This window comes from Erythranthe guttata, chromosome 13 (assembly GCF_056151865.1).
Source record: "Erythranthe guttata isolate IM_541 chromosome 13, IM_541, whole genome shotgun sequence".
NCBI lineage: Eukaryota > Viridiplantae > Streptophyta > Magnoliopsida > Lamiales > Phrymaceae > Erythranthe > Erythranthe guttata.
Genome location: NC_142545.1, coordinates 934,130 through 953,933, shown reverse-complemented (window position 1 = coordinate 953,933; position 19,804 = coordinate 934,130). Strand labels below are relative to the sequence as shown.

The following is a 19,804-nucleotide window of genomic DNA, read 5'->3' as shown; positions in this document are numbered from 1 at the left end:
TAAGATATTTTACTAGGCATGTTAATTTATTTGAGGGAGACTAATGTAATTTCAGTAACAAGAGGGGTTATATTGTAATTTCAGATTTCCAAAAGGTAGGGGTGTGAATGAACTGTAATTATATATTTGTATTTATACATGTTCTTTTCATACTATTATTATAGTAAATTATATATTATTTAAATAAAAACTATCATATAAAAATTGAAAAATAAAATAAACAATTAAGAAAATACTCAAGCTCGAAAAATTCGAGTTCGAGTTCGAGCTTTTTTCGAGCCAACTCATCAAGCTTATGAGTTAGTTTGACTCGATTACCATCCCTACTGTTACCCCCTTAGTCGGTGAGATCGGTAATGACTCGAGTGTGGTCGAGTCATGGCCGAGAAATGGTGCCAAGCAAGAGTTGGCACAAGACAGCCACTCATGAGTGGTCGAGTGTTGGGCAAGCATTCGGGGTGTTTGTCCGAGAAAGCAAGGATCGGCTTGATTCAAGTGGGAACGGTGATCGAAAGTACTTATGGCTGGCACGGGTGTTGCTCGGCAGCAAATGCGGACAAGCGTGGGCAGTAATCGGCATGTGGCCGATAACTTGGGCAAACGAACGTTCGAAGGAAATCGACCACGACTTGACAAGTATGGACAAGTTGGCACGACCGATTGGTAAGTCAAGGAAGGCAGCCCGATGTGCGGGCGTGCTAAAGACCGTGTGGGCAAAGAACTAGCAAGTGATGGGCAAGGCAAGCATAACGTGCGGAAAAGGCAAGGCAGATGGGCTGCCTAGCAACCGGCCGGGCTGTTTTGGGCCGTTTGGCGCGCGCGCGCGCCCGATCAAGATGGGCCTCGAAAACCAGCCTTGTGGGCGATTTTGAGGGAAGTTGCGGAGCGGTTGAGGCATGGAAAGCACGAAAAACTGCCCCTTATTACTTGTAATAGTTAGCCAAGTGTCAAGTATTAGTGCTGCCATGTGTCCTTAGGTAGTTTTATGTGAAAACTACCTTCTTCCTTGTATTTATTTGGCTATGAGTGCACAAATCCGAGCCATCTAGCATTAGAGAGTTGAGATTGCAATTGTGGGCATTCTGAGTGAGGATTTTGTGTGTGCACCTTAGTCTCCTTTGTATTCTTTGTGGGAAATTATTTATTTGGCTATGAGTGCACAAATCCGAGCCATCTAGCATTATAGAGTTCATATTGCAATTGTGGGCATTATGAGTGAGGATTTTGTGTGTGCACCTTAGTCTCCTTTGTATTCTTTGTGGGAAATTAATATAAAGGTTGGGCATTGCCCGTAAACGTGCTTGTGTGTTGTTTTCCGCTGCATACTCCTATTCTCGTTTACATTGGCTTCAAAGACTTGTGTTTGTGCGTGAATAGAATCGAGAGGAAGGTGACTGATTTGGTGGGAAAATCAGGCCGCACGGACGAAAAATTCTTGAGTAAAGAAACCCCTGCGACACCTACCAAGAGAATATTACATATGAAAGCATACATTGCAGAATCTGATAATACATTTTTGGATTACAAAAGAAAATCAATTTTTTGCATCAAACTTGTCCCAAGTAAACATAAACATCATGTAAAAATTAACATAAGACAAGACCTTCAACCAACCCCCTTGTACAAAATAAACACAACAAAAAAAAAATTAAAATTAAAAAAAAAAATTAAAGAAAAAAAGAAAAGAAAAAGGAAATAAATCAACATATCCACAGAACTTTCAACCCTTCAGTTTTCTTTTTTTTTTTTCTGCAGCAAAATGCAGAGTAATCCAATCAGATAATAATGATGGGATTAGTTTTGGCATTTTACTGAATGGCCCTTGAATTAGTGCTGGTAGCTATAGCAACGGACGAAGGAAATATAGATACAAGCAACGCCTCGTTTCTCAAGGAATTAGAAGCAGCAGCATTAGCAGCGCAATCTTCTAGACGCTTCCAGATGAATTCCCGTCTTTCCATCATTTCCTTTTCCTTGATCTCGTTTTCTTGAAATTTCGCTAAGCACTCGTCGAAAAGCGATTGGTCAGCATCGGAGAATATCTTGCGCACATTTAATGTTAAACTCTGAACGGCCTGGTTCCAGTGATTACGTGCATTCTTCTCCAAAGAAGGTAGTATTATAGGGAGTATCACTTTTTGGTTCTGAGTAATTAGATTCCGTATGTGGTCGTTGTTCCACAGGAAGAGTGCACGTTCAGCCACCTGTCAAAAGGAAATACGACGAAAGATAAAAACAAAAAAATTAATCATTATTTCATGAAGCACTTAATGGATCATTTACTAATTATGTATGGAGAGCAAAAAAAACATGTTTTATATGATTCTAATGTTTACGATAAGTACAAAAGGGAATTGCAAGAAGTGTTCTTGTCGGCGTTTTAAAGTATTGAATGCACTATAAAGTGGTATGCACGTTTCGTAACACCAATTAGTTTTAGGACAAATGAAAGAGGAAAGTATTGCATACATAAGATTGGATAGAATTAGTTTCAAGAACAAATTTCACCCATGCCAGACGGGCAAAAGGAGTTGTTTTGTTTCGTATCCTTACGGAAAACGAAAATATACACGATCGAAATCAGTATTAAAATTTTTGGTTTTTTCATTGAGTTGTCTCTTTGAATATACTCAAAACAAGGAATCTTTTTTTTTGGACAAAAGAATACTTAATTACTAATTCAAAAGGTATGATCCTTTCCTCAACAATCTACAAAAACCCTTCAATTTCAATCCTAAAAAAAACTTTGATAGAAAAACACGTATGCTTGCATATTTGTCCACATGTCAAATTGTTCATGTGACACGTAAAGTAGGGTGAATACCGGAAAGATGTAAACTGGCGAGTCGAATCAATCAAGATAGCTCAAGTTACTAGATTTCAACACAAACTCCCAAGCCAAGGTGCATAGCTTCTCAGATTCCAAATTATAATCCAACCGAACAAAAATTTCAGCAAGACAAAGCTCCCAATCGAACAAAAATTTCAAAGATAAGTAAATCCAAACTTTACTTTGGAATCATTTTATTCCACTAGATTTATAAAAATACCCAATGGAAGGGCATAAACTTATGAAGTGGACGACAACAATTCTATCTAAAAAAATAAACCAATAGATGCTGCATCTGCAGAAATATAGTGCCTAATCCAATTCATGAAATTAAAAATCGAAGAAACCACAAAATAAGACATTTACTTAAAAGTCAACCACATCAAGCATAACCAACCAAAGTGTTCCACGTAAAGGTTTTCATATTTATTTCCCATTCGTCGTTAAAACGAGCATCAAACATAAGAGAGGAGACGATATTCATCCACAGCAAGGAGGCTTTAAAGAGGAAGCTTTATGTGTTTCTGCAAAAATATCGATAACTTGCGTGTATGGTTTTTCTTATTCCGAATAAGTATTTGGTGAGTAAGTTATACATCAAAGCTTCCTGCTTAGTTACATAGTGGAATCTACATCTTTGCAAGATAATTCTAAAAAGGGGTTCACCGTTCATATTTTCCTTTAATTTCTTCCTCCCTCGTTCATATAAACAAACAAATCTTATGCAACCAACAAGCAGTCAAATCATGAAACAAATATAAACCGAAATAAGATGAAAATGGAAGATTGAAAAAAAAAATTCAAATAGAACAGAAGCAATTGGAACGCCAACCGCCACGTGTTATGCCTTCAATTTGGTAAAAATATATCGAATCCATAAAGGCGATGAAATTGAAGTTTGAATACCATACCTGAAAATGCGAGCTATTAATACAGCGACCAATTTGACGGAACAAAGGAACCATGCAGCGTTGAAATTCAGCAGCCTGTGTCGCTTCGAGGACTTCCTCCATTTCACTGATAAACATAACCTCCTTCGAACTATTAGTTAAAGGCCAGTACTTCAAAAGACCACGGATAACAGTGTCAGCCAGCTTAAAATCTTTCTCCACAAACTGAGTTATACAATAAGATAACTGCTGATGATATGCAGACACGCACTTTGGTTTGTGAAGGGGAATCAGAGCGTGGACAAGAAAGAGTTTATGCTCTTCTTTTAAAGGCAAAGCGAACCCATTAATTATACTTCCCAAAATCTCCAGCAATTCCGCAATCCCGTTGTGCTTCTCCGTCTCGAAAATGAAATTATGGAAGATATTGTTGATCGCTTTCCTAATAAACGGCCTGTGCACCATAAATTTTCCATACACGCGATGTAGAATCATCTTCAAGTACTCCCTCTCTCTGTGATCCTCCGAATCAAAAAGATCCAGCAATCTCAGCACGAACGAGTGGTCGATGTATCTTTTAGCAAGCTTAGCATCTGTCTCTGACGAAGACACAAATCTCAATAAGAACTCGTACGCGATCTGAATATGTGGCCAAGAAGGTTCCACAGTCGGCTCATCTTCTTCGGGGTCGTACACATCACCCGAGAGCTTATTAGACGAAGGCAGCGCTCTAAAAAGATTAGCCGAGACCATTTTCGTCATTTCCTGCATGGCAACCTCGCTGAACTTCGAATTCACCGAAGATAAATAGTCGACCAACTCAAGCAGGATCTTTCTCTTGACATCCTTTTCATTCAAATTCGTTGCCGGGTCGGTGAAATCAAACACTACAGTACACATGGTCAGCTTTTTGATAAAAAGATTCTGCCTTTCTGAGCTCGGAACATCCCTCAAACTCGGCAAAGCCTCGCAAACAGCCACATAATTTGCCATTGTGGGCCCCGCTTGAGTTCCCGATATCGTCGAAGAGTACGTCCCGTTGCTAGTGGGCCGAGACGGACCCAAATTGCCCAAAGATGAATTTGAATTGCCAGGGGGGAAAGACGAGACGCCATTGTTGTTCGAATCGTACTGGGATAACTTCGAAGATTGCTTTCGCGGAATCTTTCCGAATATTTGCTTAATCATTTCAACACAAAATCAGAGCCCAAAGGCCCGAAACTACACTGAACAAATATTTCGATTTCGACACGAACACAGAATCAAAAGCTTTACCGCATTTCTACAAGCATTGAGGCCATGATAAGCGTGCGCAAAACGTAATTACATGGAACAAAAAACGATGGATCAAAATCAGATAAAGCTGATTACCTCCGCATTGATAGCAGTAATTTAGCCAAACAGCTTCGCACCAAATCGGAAAAAAAAAATGAGCCGGAGCAACTGAGATATATAAGAATGTAGCCGCGGAATTACTGTTCGATCGCTTTATCGAAAGATGCCTCGAAGCGCGAGATTCAGAGAGAGGAATGCATGGAAAACCCTAAATTGGAGAGAGGAGTGAGGAAATTTTTTTGGGTTTTCAACACATGAAATTGAAAACCCTAATTTTGGGAAGAAGGGAACAGAGAGCGAAACTCGAAGGGGGTGTAAAGGAGACCTAATGGCATGAAAAGCTCTGGATTTAAAAAACAATTTATATTATAATATTATTTTTTTGTTTACCTCAAATTTTGTTCCTATTTTATATATATGTATATATACATATACATATAAAATATGTGTGTGTGTGTGTGTGTGTATACACATTAGTTTCTTTTTTTTGAAAAAAAAATGTTAATCTAGAAAATATGAAGATTCCAAAAGTTAATCCATGATTCATCAAAAGTATATATCGTTGGGGTGGCTAAGCTTCTTTTAAACAGCCGATAGGTGAAATCACACGTAGTGGCATTATGGTAATTACTTGATGTCGTGAAAAATGATTAAAAAGTTGTAGAGATGTTAATTGATTAGTATATATAATTTGGATAAGCTTATTTTAACAAGTGATAAATTGTTTCAAGTGTTGATAAGTTGTTACAACTTACTTTTAAAAATAGTTTTTAAAATGTTTATTTTTTAAATGTTTGGATGATAAATTTATAACCTATTTTTACTCATTATAGAATCTTGAATAAAAAGATTTGATAGGGTACCTTTTATAGAAAATCTTATTTGCTTGTTTATAAGATTTCTTTTAGAAAATTACCAAATATTTTGAAAGAGATTATAAGAACTTATAAGCTCTTTTGATAGCTTATAAGTTTAGCCAAAGACCTTTTCTTAATACAAATGATGGAACCAAATATGGCATTCAAAGGCAAAAACAATGGAAATAAATCTAAGCCAATTAAGTTGGAGAGACAGCCAGCCAGCTAATCTAATCTAATCTATCTTTTCATTACACAAAATCTGAATTTTCTATTACAAGGTTACACAACTCTGTCAACATAACAAGCAATAATGCCGTCGCGTGGGAAAAAAACGGGATCGAAAATGCAAACAACACAAGAAAATTAATCTCACAGTTAATTATGTTCGAATTAACACGACTCCCTTGTTTGTCTTGACGAATCCAGACAAGGGATTAGTAGATAAACGACGCTGCGTAAATTCAGACAAAACGCCTCCCGTCTCATTGTCTCTCTCTGCATTGTACAATTTTGAAAAATACAACAATAGTAATATTATATCGGAGCTAATATGCATGGGAAAAAAACGGGGTACGACAACCTTATGATGCCGCATCAAGATTGCTGATCTGTCATCTCTTTCTCCGCTTCGTTTCCACCTGCCGATGAAATCAAACACAAACCACTATCAAATACGTAAATATATATACCATTCCGAAAAGAAATTAGAATCGAAATCCTTCAAATAAATTAAATTACAAAAATAGGTTTGATTGTGATCGACCTAAATCTTTAATATGGAAAAAATAAACTTGAAAAAGGAAAACAATTCACTAAAAGGTCACCATAAAAAATGTCATAATTGCCCCTCGTTTTCTCGTAAGAAATATCATTAATGACCGTCTTGATTTTACGGAAAACAATCCTCTTTTGCAGCGAAAAATCATCACCCCCTAATAACGAGGGCAAAAAGGGGAAACTCTCGATGCTACACTACGCACGAGAAAAATTAAGTTTGTCGGAAAAGTTGCGGCCGCCAAATGAAAGTAAAACATAGTGCAAAAGTTATGAAGGTTAAATAATTGGTTACGGATGAACAATATTATTTAAGAAATCGATTACAATTGCAAACATATATATGTAAAAGAAAATTGCTCTCGATTCTTGAATTTAAGGAACATGCCAACTGGCCGACTTTTTTCGTTTTGCAATAGCTTTTCACTTGCCATCAACTTCAATTCTTCCATGCAAAATAAACTTCATCAGTTTGTAAGACCGACATCCTACAAATAGTTACCAAATTCGAGATTTAAATCAGCCATTTACCTGTGCTTATTTTTTTTAAATGTCTGATAAAGTAACTATCTTTGTTTCATTTTTTTTTAAATGCACACTCGAGATTATTCTACTTCAAAAATATTTTACTTAAAAATATTAAATAATCGAAATGGATAAATATCCATTACCTTTCCATCAGCGGTAGGTGAAGCGGGAAGTGAGTTCAATGACCTTCTAGTATCATCATCGGACGAACAATCGGAACACATAAAAAGATCCAATTTTTTTGCTTCTTCGATAGTCATGCCCATACAATTAGGATGAAACCTTAAAAACGAGAGATGCGTTAAATAAGCTACCAAAAAATAGACCTTATAAAACAAAGCTTAAAATATAGCTAATGACCATTATTTCTACAATTGTGTGAAATTGTAACTTAGTCTTTAGTCGGTAATAATATAAGAATGTAAACAATAAAGGGTAAATCACGAAACCCCCCTAAACTTAGGCTAAATTATGAAAAACACCCAACCTATCATTAATTACCAAAATACCCCCGACGTTTGTTTTTGTCTTACACCAACCCTCTTACGGTGTAATTTTTCGCAGAATCTTTTTTATTCAAGTAAATATTTCCGAAAAATATTAATTCTACCCTTGCAAACGTGACATTTCTTTATGCTACTTTTTAAAGACAAAAATTACCATCAAATAGGTAATGGTGTACTAAAAAGTTGTGAAGGTAAGTAAAGATTTCATGTAAAGCCCCTCTGAGGGTAATTTTTGCCTTTAAAAAGTAGCATCAAGAAATGCTGCATCTGTAGGGGTAGAATCAGCATTTTCTGGGAAATATTACTTGGAATAAAAAAGGTTCCATGAAAAATCACACCGTAAGGGGTTGTTGTAAGATGGAAACGAACGTCGGGGGGATTCTGGTAATTACGGATAGGTGGGGTTTTTTTGTAATTTAACCCAAGTTCAGGGGGAGTTTCATAATTTACCCAACAATAAATTGATTCTCTTTTGAGATTGACTTAAACTAGCAGTCTAGCACCCTTAAAATGTAACCAAACATTCCAATTATCTTGCAAGATCGGAACTAAATTATCAAAAAGGGTAATAGATATCGATGCAAACCATGATTCAATAAAGTCGGAAGAAACATGACAATTTACACAACACCACTGAATCGTGCAGATGATTACAAATACGAAAATGAGTAAGAGGGGTGGTGTTAGGCCTCGTTTGGTTCCCAAGATAAGATAAAGACGTAATTTTTCCAACCAAACAAGGCCTTAGCATGCCAGCTACCAGCAATAACATGTAAGAAAAACACCAGCAACCTAAGCAAGATAAAGAATCACATATTCGTAGAAGATTTTCCAATACAGCATCTTAATCCTAATCGACAGAAAATAAATAGATACACGTGTTTCACATCCCGATTGTACGGCAAATATTTAGTAAAAAAAAATCACTTTTTTATATAGAATCGTAAGTATCATACCAGTCCTTACATCCTTCACACTGCACCATGAGATCGTCGGGGTTATACGGCATCTCACACTTGCAATACCTTCAAAACCACACCAAAATTAACGACCCACATTAGATATATATATATATATATATATATATATATATATATATATATATATATATATATATATATATATATATATATATATAATAAAAAAAACCCGTAAAAGGGATACTCACACAGCAACACGGTCAGGGGTGAAACCTCCGGTAGCAGCCTTGTACTCGAACCTGCAAAAATAATCCTCCGCACCGACATTCTCGAGCTTAGTGTAGTTCTTGAAGGAGTGCACGGTGCACTTGCCTTCAATGGTGTGTGCACTCTGCATGTCGTAGTGGTCCGACAAGAAAAGCTCCTTAGCACCGTGAAACTGCCGCCGCCCTCCGATGGATTCCTCCGGGCGGTAGTACCACCTCACCTGCACCTTCACGTTGTTCCGGTGGTTGGCGTCGATTTTCTCCACTTTAGCTACGTACGGAGCTTTGTCTGTGTCGGATGGTCTCATCAAAACACAATCACCCGCTACATAAAGCAGCACCCCGTATGTTATATATATTAGTCCAAGATGCTCGGAAAAAAAAATTCAATCTTGATTAAAACTATGTGACATGTACGTATTGTGAGGTTTAGGCCAGCCTGAATTGACGTGCGCAAGTGCATGTAGAGCTTATAGAATTCACAAAAGTTAAGGTTGCGTTTGGACTGAAGGATTTGAAGAATTTAAATGTTAAGGGATTTTAAAATTCACCACAATTGCTTAAAAATACAATCGAAAATAAGAGCTATGGATTTGAACTTTCTTGTCGAACGACTCAATTCAAATGTTATTATGGATTTGAAATCCCTCTCTCAAATCCTCTCATCCAAATGCACAATAATTCAGATTATTAACTGTATATACGCTAGTCGGCATGTGGCACCTATAGATAAATATGCATATTTGTGGTGTGGAAATACACATTATTACCCAAAAAAAAGAAAGAGGTAAATTGCGGTGACTCCTGAGGTAATTGAAGATCAAATTACGAAAAAACCCCTCATGTTTGGGTACCGAAGTAATGTCTAAATCTAGTGATTTGAAATAAGCATAAAGGATCTAAGAACAAGGAAACACCATTTGAATTGTCTCATATAGTATCGATACCTGCATCACACTAAAGAATCCAAATAGAATTATAACGAGACAAACAAATGGGGGTAAAGACGAATCATCAATAAATGAAATAGACTAAAGATTTTTCCTTTAAACTATTTCAGAGTTATCCAACTTGAGTTATGAGTACGAATGTTTTCCTCAACTATGTTTCTTCTTACACGTCCACCTTTGCGGTGTCAAATTTACTAGAATCTTCTAAATTATGTGGAATATTCTCCAGTTTGTATCCCGTTTTACCCCATTCGAGCTCCACATCTTGAAACAAAATAATCATAAAATGTGTCTCAAGGCTTGTAAATATAATATTGTGATGCATCCGAAACTGCATTTTTGCACAAAACGAGTACAAACTACAGAACATTCCACGAAATCTAAAAGATTCTATTGAATTTGACACCATAAAGGTGGACGTGTAAGAAGATTCATAGTTGAGGGATGATTGTAACAACCCAAACATGAGTGGGGTTTTCATAATTTGACCTTACATCGGGTGTGGCCGTAATTTACCCACAAGAAAAAAAAAAAAAAAAAAAACCATCAATTTGCAGAGAATAGTGATAATTCGAGTGGAAACGGTTAACCATGGCTTCTTGTTTCCTAATGGCCTATAGTACACAGTGATTAACCATGGTTAGAACTGAATGAACCAGGCTACCAAAAACTTCTACCACAACATGTAACTATCCACCCGTTCAACTCCGAGTGGGTATCGACTCAAATTGCATAAATAAGCAAAAATAAGAAGCTAGAGAGCACAAATGCACCATCTTTTTAAAGCACATAACAATTAACAGCTCGAAAGAAAACGAGCAAAATCGACTTTAAATCTCACTCCAAAACCCAATTCCTACTCCCACATTCTGAAATTCCAAAGTTATCGCAACAAACCAATCGCAAGAATCAAAACCCAGAATCCAAATTTGACGATTCATAGTAGCAAAAACAAAAACATAGGAAATTAGAAGCAGCAAATATAGTAAGATGAATATATATATATATATATATATATATATATATATATATATATATATATATATATATATATATATATATATATATATATATATATATATATATATATATATATATATATAGATAGATAGATAGACGTACGTCTGACAATTTTGTTGGTGCCCTTGATAGTGTAGGAATCGAGGTCCTTTTTTCCAGGCTTCGTCTTCGCCATCGCTTCTTCTATTTTCTGCTTGTCAGCTCAGCAGCACCCAAAAAAGATGCCTTTTTTTTAATTTAATTTCTTTTTTTTTTTGTTCTGGGAAATTAAAATTGGAAAAAAAATGAGCAGAGAAGATGATCAGGTAGCTTAGCTGTCTGTGAATTAGAAGCTGAATCTCACTCCTGTTGTATCCGAATTTTTAGAGAGAGAGAGAGAGAAGCAGAAACCCTAGATAGGGGGGTTTTGGGGGTGGAGAAGGGAGACAGAAATGAGGATGGAAGAATTCGGTGGGGGAGTGAGTAAACACTGTCTGTATTTCAGTTTGTCTTTTCCGACATCTTTTTTTTCTTTTTTTCTTTTTTTTTTTTTTTTTTTGACAACAAATTACAAATAAGGTATTATCAGAATTATTGCAATTGTCATAAAATTTCTATTTATATATTAATTGAATTTTGAATTTGTAATTACTATTTATATGTGTCCCAAAATGGGACAATTTGTTAAATACCATAGACAATATTATCCTTTTAAATCAGGACAGTCAATTTTATTAATTTTCTAAAAGTCTCTTTTTTTTTTTTACGGATAAAATTAATTACACCTTCTTCTCTTTCAGCTCATCTATTTCTGTTGCAAAAAGGTTCGGATATGTACGACCTCGCTCCCCGCTACTCCCATCGCCGATTTTCTACCACACATGCAAATGCGCATACGTATTGTATAGTAACGGTGGTGATTGTGGTGTGTTTGGTTATGTTAGTGGGATGTAGACATCAGAGATTTAAGTTTTTTTCGTTAATTTATTTTAATTAAGCTCTCTTTTTATTGTTATTCTAAACTCTTTGTGTTCTATGGTATGCATCTATTCATGTAGTGATGACGCTCAATTTGAGCTCTTGCTTCATAACGTAACTCAGATCTACAAAAAAGTTTTTCTAAGTTGTATGTCCAATTAGAGGACTTATAGGAAAATGAGAAATGTTGTATGTCCTTTATGTGATACCAAATATTTTTGAGGGACCTCGTGCTAATAATCCTCACAAAAAAAAAAATCTCTTATGCATTGTTGTACAACACCTCATTACTACCATCCACCACAATCTAGTAATTTCAATGATTTATTAATTCTAAAAAAATTGGGAAAATATAAGTATCGAAAGTCGATAGTGTTAGTTCGCTATCGATAGTTGATTCTCATAAATAAAAAAAATATGATTGAAAATTAATTTGAAAATTAATTTATATGCTAGGATCGATTGATTCATCGGTATTCTTATATTAAATGATGCATTTTAGATGTTGTACGATACAAAATAGATAGATTATACAATATTTATATGGATGAAATGAAAATTAGTTTTCGAAAAATGAGATTTCATCCAAGAAGAATTTTCTCAATTTAATATTTTGTATATAAAAGGGGTACACGTGAAACTCCAAACACTTTAACTAAAATTCTAAATTCGCCACGGATAAATTCGTTTATTCTTCGAGCGACTTCAGGGGTATTTTCAAACAAAAAATATCTCCTCAAGGATAAAATCGTCTTTTGAAGGCTGAAGGGTATTTTCGGCTAGAGTTAAAATTTCCAACACGGCCTTTTTAAATAAACCAGCTTGGCATTTAAATTCAGCCCACCTGACTTTCTTTTTTCTTTGTTGGCCCATTAACAACAGAAGCTTGGTCGGTCAAACTTATTGACCAATCCATGATCACAGCCGTCCAACTGCGTTTGACCAAGTCAGCAACGTTGTTGGCCTCACGATCCGGCTGCTTCCGTGCGCCCATCTGTACAGAATTGCTCCTCCGGACTTAAAAAAAAAAATTATTATAATGTGATTGTGGTGAAATATTTTATGGGTAAATTACAACCACCCCTGAAATATGGTCAATTTACGAAAAAATCCCTCTTGTTTGGATAATTACATCTACCCCCATCAACTATGATTTTTTCTTACACCTCCACCCTTATGGTGCCAAATTCAACATAATAATCTAGATTCCGTGGAATGTGCTCTAGTTTGTACTCGTTTTGTGTAAAAATACAGTTTTCGATGCACCGCAAACTGATATATACAAGCTAAAAAACACATATTATGATCATCTTGTTTCATAATGTAGGGTTCGAATGAGATAAAACGGGTACAAAAGTGATAATATTCCATATAATCTCGAAGATTCCACTAAGTTTGAGGAGTTGAGGGGGTCGTTGTAATTATCCAAACAAGAGGGGTATTTTTGTAATTTAACCATACCTCAAGGGGGTATTTGTAATTTATCCTATTTTATTTAACTATTCACACCAAAAGTTGTACAAAGAAAATTTTGCAATATTCCACGAAAAAAGGATTTATAAATTGACAATATTCTTTAGGGCAGTTGAGACTTGAGAGTTAGTTTCTCTTTATGATTTAAAGGTTGCTTTTTATTTATTTTATTTTCACCCCTTTTTCTTTTGTCAATGCATTATTTTTGTGTTTTATTTCATGTAAAAAGATGTAAAGAGTAATAAAGTCATATTCTCAATTGAAAAAAGTGAACCCTAATTCCTAAACACAGCTTCAGTAATCTATCAATGGAGTTTTTAGATCACATATGTTCACTATATTTGTTTTTTGATAGATTTTGTAATTTTGAGTTATTTTAATAAGTTATTAGTGTTTAAACTTCATTCATCACATTGGCTCATTTGCCCGGTCAACTGAATTAGACTCTCAAAGCATTCGAAATGGCCTAAGCTATTTACAACAGAACCTCGATAAATTAATATTCTATAAACTAATAACCTCGCTAAAGCTAAAATAATAAACCATTCCGGTCCCAACTTAGTGAGAACGTGCTAAATTATTTACTCGATAATTTAATATTTCACTAAATTAATAGAATTTTTCTAGTTCCAACTGTATTAATTTATAGAGGTTTAAGTGTACTTCACTGCCCCAAGTGGGTGATCACTCCAACTGCAATCGAAATGATCGTCATCCCTAAATGGGCAAGGATAGATGGTGGAAGTGATTCCTTTGGCCCAAAGTCAGAAATGTACGCAAAAAGTCTATACCGCGATTGAGATTGAAAGGGCCACTTATATGCGAGCAAAAGCGATGACCTAGGCTCGCGTAAGCATTGGTTAGACCATTCAGGTGCAGATCAACAAGGTAGCTTGCCTAGAGGGAACGACCCCAAACATTTAAGGCCACATCACCTCCATGCGCTTCCCCGTGATGGTGAGTTGTGGATCCCACGATGATCGCACCCCTAGGCTACGTATAAATAGAGCTTTGGGATGCAAAAGAAGGTCAAGATTTTTCATATAACTATTTACGTATTGTCTATACACTTTATTTCCATATTTCCTTACTTCTGTTGCTTCAACTAAATTGATCGTCGGAGTGCTAAGCGCACTACATCTAGACTACATCAAATCACATATGTTTGATAAAATTTGAATTATTTTAATCACTCGCTAGTGATTAGACTTCATTCAGATTTGCGTGCGACAGATATCGAACTCAGGTCATTAGACACCACATTCTCGGATTTCATCAACTAAGTCACCTTTACACACTTGACTTAGGCTTGGAATTTCTATATGATAAAAAGTACACAAAAGTTGTAGCCCCCCAAACACTTCCTTTAAACCCACTTTATCTCCCCTGTTTCTAAGCCGGTGATTCCTCCTCTCCTTAGTGCATCTACTTTTTATCTCATTTCTTATTCTTTGCAAGTAACAAACAAAAAGACTTTACATTATTATTGTTTTAAATTAATGACTTTAGATAAAATGTAGATACCAAGAAAAAAAAAAAAAAAAAGGAACATATATATATATATATATATATATATATATATATATATATATATAGAGAGAGAGAGAGAGAGAGAGAGAGAGAGAGAGAGAGAGATTAAAAGGATTTTAAGTTTGAGTTTGTTATGGTAATTTGTTTATTCAAAGTAATTCTGAGTATTTAATAACTATGAATTTTGTTTACACCTCCACTCTTACTGTGTCAAATTTAGTGAAATATTATCCAATTTGTACCCGTTTTATCACATTTGTGCTCCACATTTTTGAATAAGATGATCATAAAATGTATTGATTGGCTTGTAAATATCAGATTGTCGTACATCATAAACTATTTTTTTTGCACAAAATGAGTACACACTAGAGAACATTCCTCACAATCTAGAACATTACGTTGAATTTGACACCATAAGGATGAACGCGTAAAAAGATTCATAGTTGATGAGGGTGGTTGTAACTTGTAATTACTCAAACAAAAGGGGTTTTTTCATAATTTAATATTTCCTCAGAGGGCGGCTGTAATTTACTATAATCAAAATCATAAAAGTTTTCACTCCAGTTCCAGAAGAATTCATAATGAAAAAGACACAAGAAGAAACACAAAACAATTGGATAAACACACAATATGTTTCACTCAATACACATCAAATAAATTGTTACATATTTAAAAATAAAAAAAATAAAAAAAACCCGAAAACAAGGATACTCTCTACAAAACGCATCCATGCCTTCGCCGAATAAATTAGAAACAACCTCGTTTTTTTTTTTTTTGTATTTCGTTTCGATATAATACAGTATAGAGTATACTACCATGAGTTAAGGTTCGAGGTATACCAAACTGTTCGGTGTGTATTTTCTTTCACTGTGCAGAAAGCTCGTTTACTCTCTCCTGCACGAAAAGAAAAAAAGTCGAAAATAAAACCACACCGTCAAGATTGTTCTAACCAACATAACTCGCTATTAACTCACTATTAACGCGCTATTACAAGAAGATACGAAAAATGTGATATATAAATAACTTAGGTCCATTGTTGTCTGGCAAAATAAAAACACATGTTACCTACCAAAACAACATCTCCATAATTATCATTATCCATCAATAAAAACAAAAATCAATCCAAACAGTTGGAATTTGGACTCTTATCAAAACCTCTTCACATGGCATATATACATTATACTATACATATACAACCGAAAAATCGAATCCACCATACAAATAAATAAATAAAAGAACTTCTCGACGATATCTTTAAAGTTAATTAAGGCCAACTACTTGCTTTTATAGTAATAATGAAATAATATTTGCATTTTGATACTAACTATACGTCGACTATTATGGTCCACACGATGACTTTCTAGGCACCACACCCGATTTTTTTAATTCTTCGACATGCGAATTTTGAGCCCCCGTGGAAATGGGATGTGAGCAAAGATGAAGGAAAAAAATTAAAAAGAAAAAAATCGATTCTGAAAAACGACCAAGTCTCGTAAAATTGGATGATGAAGCTAACATAAAAAAATGTGCTTAGCTCACATTAAAAAAATGTTATGACAGCATAATATATTCTGATCTTTATTGGATTCTTTCTACATGATCAATTGTTGCGAGATATTTCCGAAACGATTAATTTAAAGAATCTTTTTTAACCAAAATTCGTATTTTACGAACCAGTTCCTCAATCCACCTAATAAAACAGTTTCTCCACTCGGGCAACTAATATACAATTCCTAAATTGTAATCATCGGTAAAAATCGATGGTAAGAAATATTACCTTTTTTTGTTGGCTGGGAGGTGATTAACAACTCCGATTATTCCCTCCACGTCCTCGAGAATATACTAGTCAGCCTATTCCCGGAGATTCGCTGCACCGCCTTCTTAGCTCCGGCGACATCCATCTCCGCCAACCTCTGCAAATGCCCGTAAACCCCAGCTCCGATGAGCTTCTTCCGGCAGCCCTGGCTTCCTCCGGCCATTATAGCCGCCACCACTGCCACCGGAAACTTCTTCGAAACCACCTCGTTTTTCGGGTCCAACATCTGCACCAACCTAATCAAACTCTTCTCATCCTTCACAAACTCTTTCCTATTCGATTTCACCGATAGCAACGAGACCAACGCCTTCGCCCCAACTTCTTGAATTCCGTCGGGCTTAACAGATTCCATTAATTTCACCAAAGAACCCATACAACTCGCAAGAACATTCTTCGTGCTGTCACTAATCGATAATTTAGCAAGCAGAGAAGCGGAAAGATGCTGTAATCTTATATTCCCGTGCTTTAAAAGGTCCGATAATTGTACTATAAACATCGTCGATCCACTTAAAACACGGTAGCTGCTATTCGAGGCGGACAATGAATAAATCGCACGCAATACGTGTTCTAATGTGTCGGAATTGGGGCAATCGTGAAATAAATTTAATAATTTCTGCAACCCCTTCTCTTGCAACAACAAATTACGAAAATGCTCACCGTTCGAGGCGAGAATCGATATGCAATTGGCTGCTTTTCCTTGAGCTACTGCGTTTCCAGAGACGAGCAGCTCCATTAGAACAGGGATCGCGCCTTCTTCGGATAACGCCACTCGAATATCTTCGACTGTTGAAATATTCCTAATTGCCCCAACTGCGTGCGATTGGGCTGCGAGGGAGCCGGATTTGCACAATTCGATCAGAATCGGGACGCCGCCGTAGGCTGAAATTGCCCAGGCGTTGTCGGGATCGGCGGTGATGAATTCGACGGCCATGGCGGCCTTTTCCTTCACCGGCGCCGAGCTGGACTCGATCATCCTCAGCAAGGGGCCTAGGGCGCCTTCCTCGAAGACGGATTTTCGCGGCGAATCGCCGGCGGAGACGAGGAGCGAGACGGCGTGAACCGCCGGTTCACGGACGGAGTCGTGGGCGTTCAGATCGAGGAGGGAGATTAGGAAGCCGACGTTGCCTTCTCTGGCGACGACGGCGGCGGACTTGTCGTCGGTCGACAGAAGGTGGATTAGCGAATCCAGGGCCTTCCGCTTGAACTCGAGGCCGCCGATCTGGAGTCTGGTGAAGAGGTCTTTGACGAAGAAGGCCAATTCCTCTTTCGAGGAGGTCGGATTGGGGCGGGAGAGGACAATGGCGGTGGACTGGTGGAGGACGCCGGAGCGGAGGAGGAGCTCGAGGTCGTTGCTCTGTTTCGAGAGCCAGCCGGCGGCCATATCGAGGTCGGACTGCATCAGGAGCTTGCCGCGGCTGAGGGAAGCGTCGGAGCAGTGGCGGCGGAGGGTTTCGGTGCGGCGGAGGGTTGAGAGAAGGGCGTGGAGGAGCGGCGGGAGGAGTGGATTCTCCGACCAGTGAGGGGAGTCGGAGATTTCGGAGATGGTGGATTTGAGGGAAGCAAGCTTTGAGCGGAGGACTTGCCACCTGGCGGCGAAGCAGGTGATGGAGAGGGTGGATGGGAGAAGGTCGCTGAGGAGATGCGTTATGATTTCGAGAGTTTCCGGCGTAGACGGCGGTTGCGGTGGCGGGACGGTGGCGGGATGCATTTTATATCTTTTTTTTTTTCTTTTTTGCTTTTGTGATGTTTACGAGTGTGTGTGTGTGTAGTATTATTGTTCAGGAGTCAGAATTTGCATGTGGAAAAGAAATAATACATACAGGGGTGGGGGTGGGGGTGGGGGTGGGGGGTGGGGGGCTGGGGGTGGGGGGCGGGGGGGTGGGGTGTGGCAACTGGCAAAGGTCCGTGTGTGTAGTGTGTGAAAAAAGAGAAAATTGGTGGTGGGAGTGGTCAAAGAAGAACACGGGGTTTTTATTTCAAACGTTAAATGACGAAATTGTCCCTGAAAATGTGTTTATAGGGTCATGAAAACCAGCCATGAAACCAACTCGACACATCCAATCAACTCTAGTAAACTAACCAACCCTCATTAGGAGAGTTGGTACCTAGCCTTTACCAATAGGGTAACGGTCTAGGGTTCGAGTCCCCCCCACCCCTATTTCCCCTTGTAATGGACTTGAATTTACTCAAAAAAAAAAAAAAAAAAAAAAAAAAAAATATTGAAAACTGTTATCGACCCAATTTACATGGGTTGGGCGGTGGTTTGGGTTGATGGGTCATCCATCTAAATATTTTTTTTTTAATTTTTTTTAATATTTTTTTCGTTGTTACAACGTTATATCTTTTATAATTTAAATTAAATGTGACTAGTTCAACAATATTCAAATAAAAGATTCAAAACATTACAGGCATATATGTTGCAATTAAACATAAATAGTTCAACAAATAATAATTGTCCGAATATTTAGATTATATGTCTTAAAATTAAAATATTTCAAATTAGATAATTAAGTTAGATGTATTGTTTTTAAGATTTTGGTCAATATTAGATAGTTTAATAAATGTGATATAAAATAGAAATTTAAAATTAAAAATATTAAACATTTTAATTAAAATTAATAAATAAAGTTGGTTGGCCGATATTACCCAACCAACCAACTTTTTATCATATTAGAAACCATTATCAACCCAACTATACATGGGTTGGTTAACATTATCGACCCAAGATAAATGAATCGGTTGATAGTTGATTATCCATCACAAATTATGGGTCGAAAATAGATTAGTAAATAGTTAAAACCGATCCATACACAGAACTATATATATGTATATATATTATGACCATTTTGTTAATCAAAAGTCAAAACTAAAACATGGGAAATGACTTCTACTAAGGGTGGTGATGTGACTTATTCCTTAATTTAAGTAAAAGGAATTACCATTATGGTTATATAGGAAAAAAGTTTCCGTGAGCTTTCATCTATTTAATTTTTAGTATAATCAACATTTTAAGGTATAAGATTTTTTATTGACTTTAATTGCTTTCAAGTAATGAGTTAATTATCAACATGCGATATCATCTGACTTAACGTTGGAGTGTATTTGTTGCTGGAAAACTTTCTGGCGTGTCACATAGTGTGTTAAGTAGT

General features: G+C 36.6%; 3 protein-coding genes across 8 annotated transcripts; all 3 read right to left on the bottom strand.

Annotated features, from left to right (window-relative positions):
• Positions 1 to 1,474: 1,474 nt before the first annotated feature.
• LOC105961760 (serine/threonine protein phosphatase 2A 59 kDa regulatory subunit B' gamma isoform) lies at positions 1,475 to 5,466 on the bottom strand. 2 transcript variants are annotated; one of them, XM_012986019.2, is made up of 3 exons: positions 5,092 to 5,413; positions 3,742 to 5,002; positions 1,475 to 2,204 (listed from the first exon to the last, which is right to left on the bottom strand). In XM_012986019.2, exons 2-3 carry the CDS (start codon positions 4,906 to 4,908, stop codon positions 1,809 to 1,811), a joined length of 1,563 nt encoding a protein of 520 aa, XP_012841473.1. In that variant the 5' UTR covers positions 4,909 to 5,002; positions 5,092 to 5,413; the 3' UTR covers positions 1,475 to 1,808. The 2 variants fall into 2 exon arrangements, with proteins under 2 accessions (XP_012841473.1, XP_012841472.1); XM_012986018.2 differs by having other exon boundaries at positions 3,742 to 5,466.
• A 672-nt stretch (positions 5,467 to 6,138) lies between these two features.
• LOC105961761 (chromatin remodeling protein EBS) lies at positions 6,139 to 11,398 on the bottom strand. Of its 5 annotated transcripts, XR_016029031.1 has the most exons (7): positions 10,982 to 11,331; positions 8,892 to 9,234; positions 8,680 to 8,748; positions 7,361 to 7,499; positions 7,121 to 7,177; positions 6,496 to 6,553; positions 6,139 to 6,410 (listed from the first exon to the last, which is right to left on the bottom strand). XR_016029031.1 is itself a non-coding variant. In XM_012986022.2 (6 exons), the coding sequence occupies exons 1-5, from the start codon at positions 11,052 to 11,054 to the stop codon at positions 7,157 to 7,159; spliced, it is 645 nt and encodes a 214-aa protein (XP_012841476.1). In that variant the 5' UTR covers positions 11,055 to 11,331; the 3' UTR covers positions 6,139 to 6,553; positions 7,121 to 7,156. The 5 variants fall into 5 exon arrangements, 4 of the variants coding, with proteins under 4 accessions (XP_012841476.1, XP_012841475.1, XP_012841474.1 ...); XM_012986022.2 differs by having other exon boundaries at positions 6,139 to 6,553; XM_012986021.2 differs by lacking the exon at positions 7,121 to 7,177.
• Positions 11,399 to 15,439: 4,041 nt separating this feature from the next.
• On the bottom strand, positions 15,440 to 18,460 carry LOC105961762 (ARM repeat superfamily protein). The gene is made up of 2 exons (XM_012986024.2): positions 16,617 to 18,460; positions 15,440 to 15,733 (listed from the first exon to the last, which is right to left on the bottom strand). Exon 1 carries the CDS (start codon positions 18,361 to 18,363, stop codon positions 16,654 to 16,656), a length of 1,710 nt encoding a protein of 569 aa, XP_012841478.2. The 5' UTR covers positions 18,364 to 18,460; the 3' UTR covers positions 15,440 to 15,733; positions 16,617 to 16,653.
• Between the last annotated feature and the right edge of the window lie 1,344 nt (positions 18,461 to 19,804).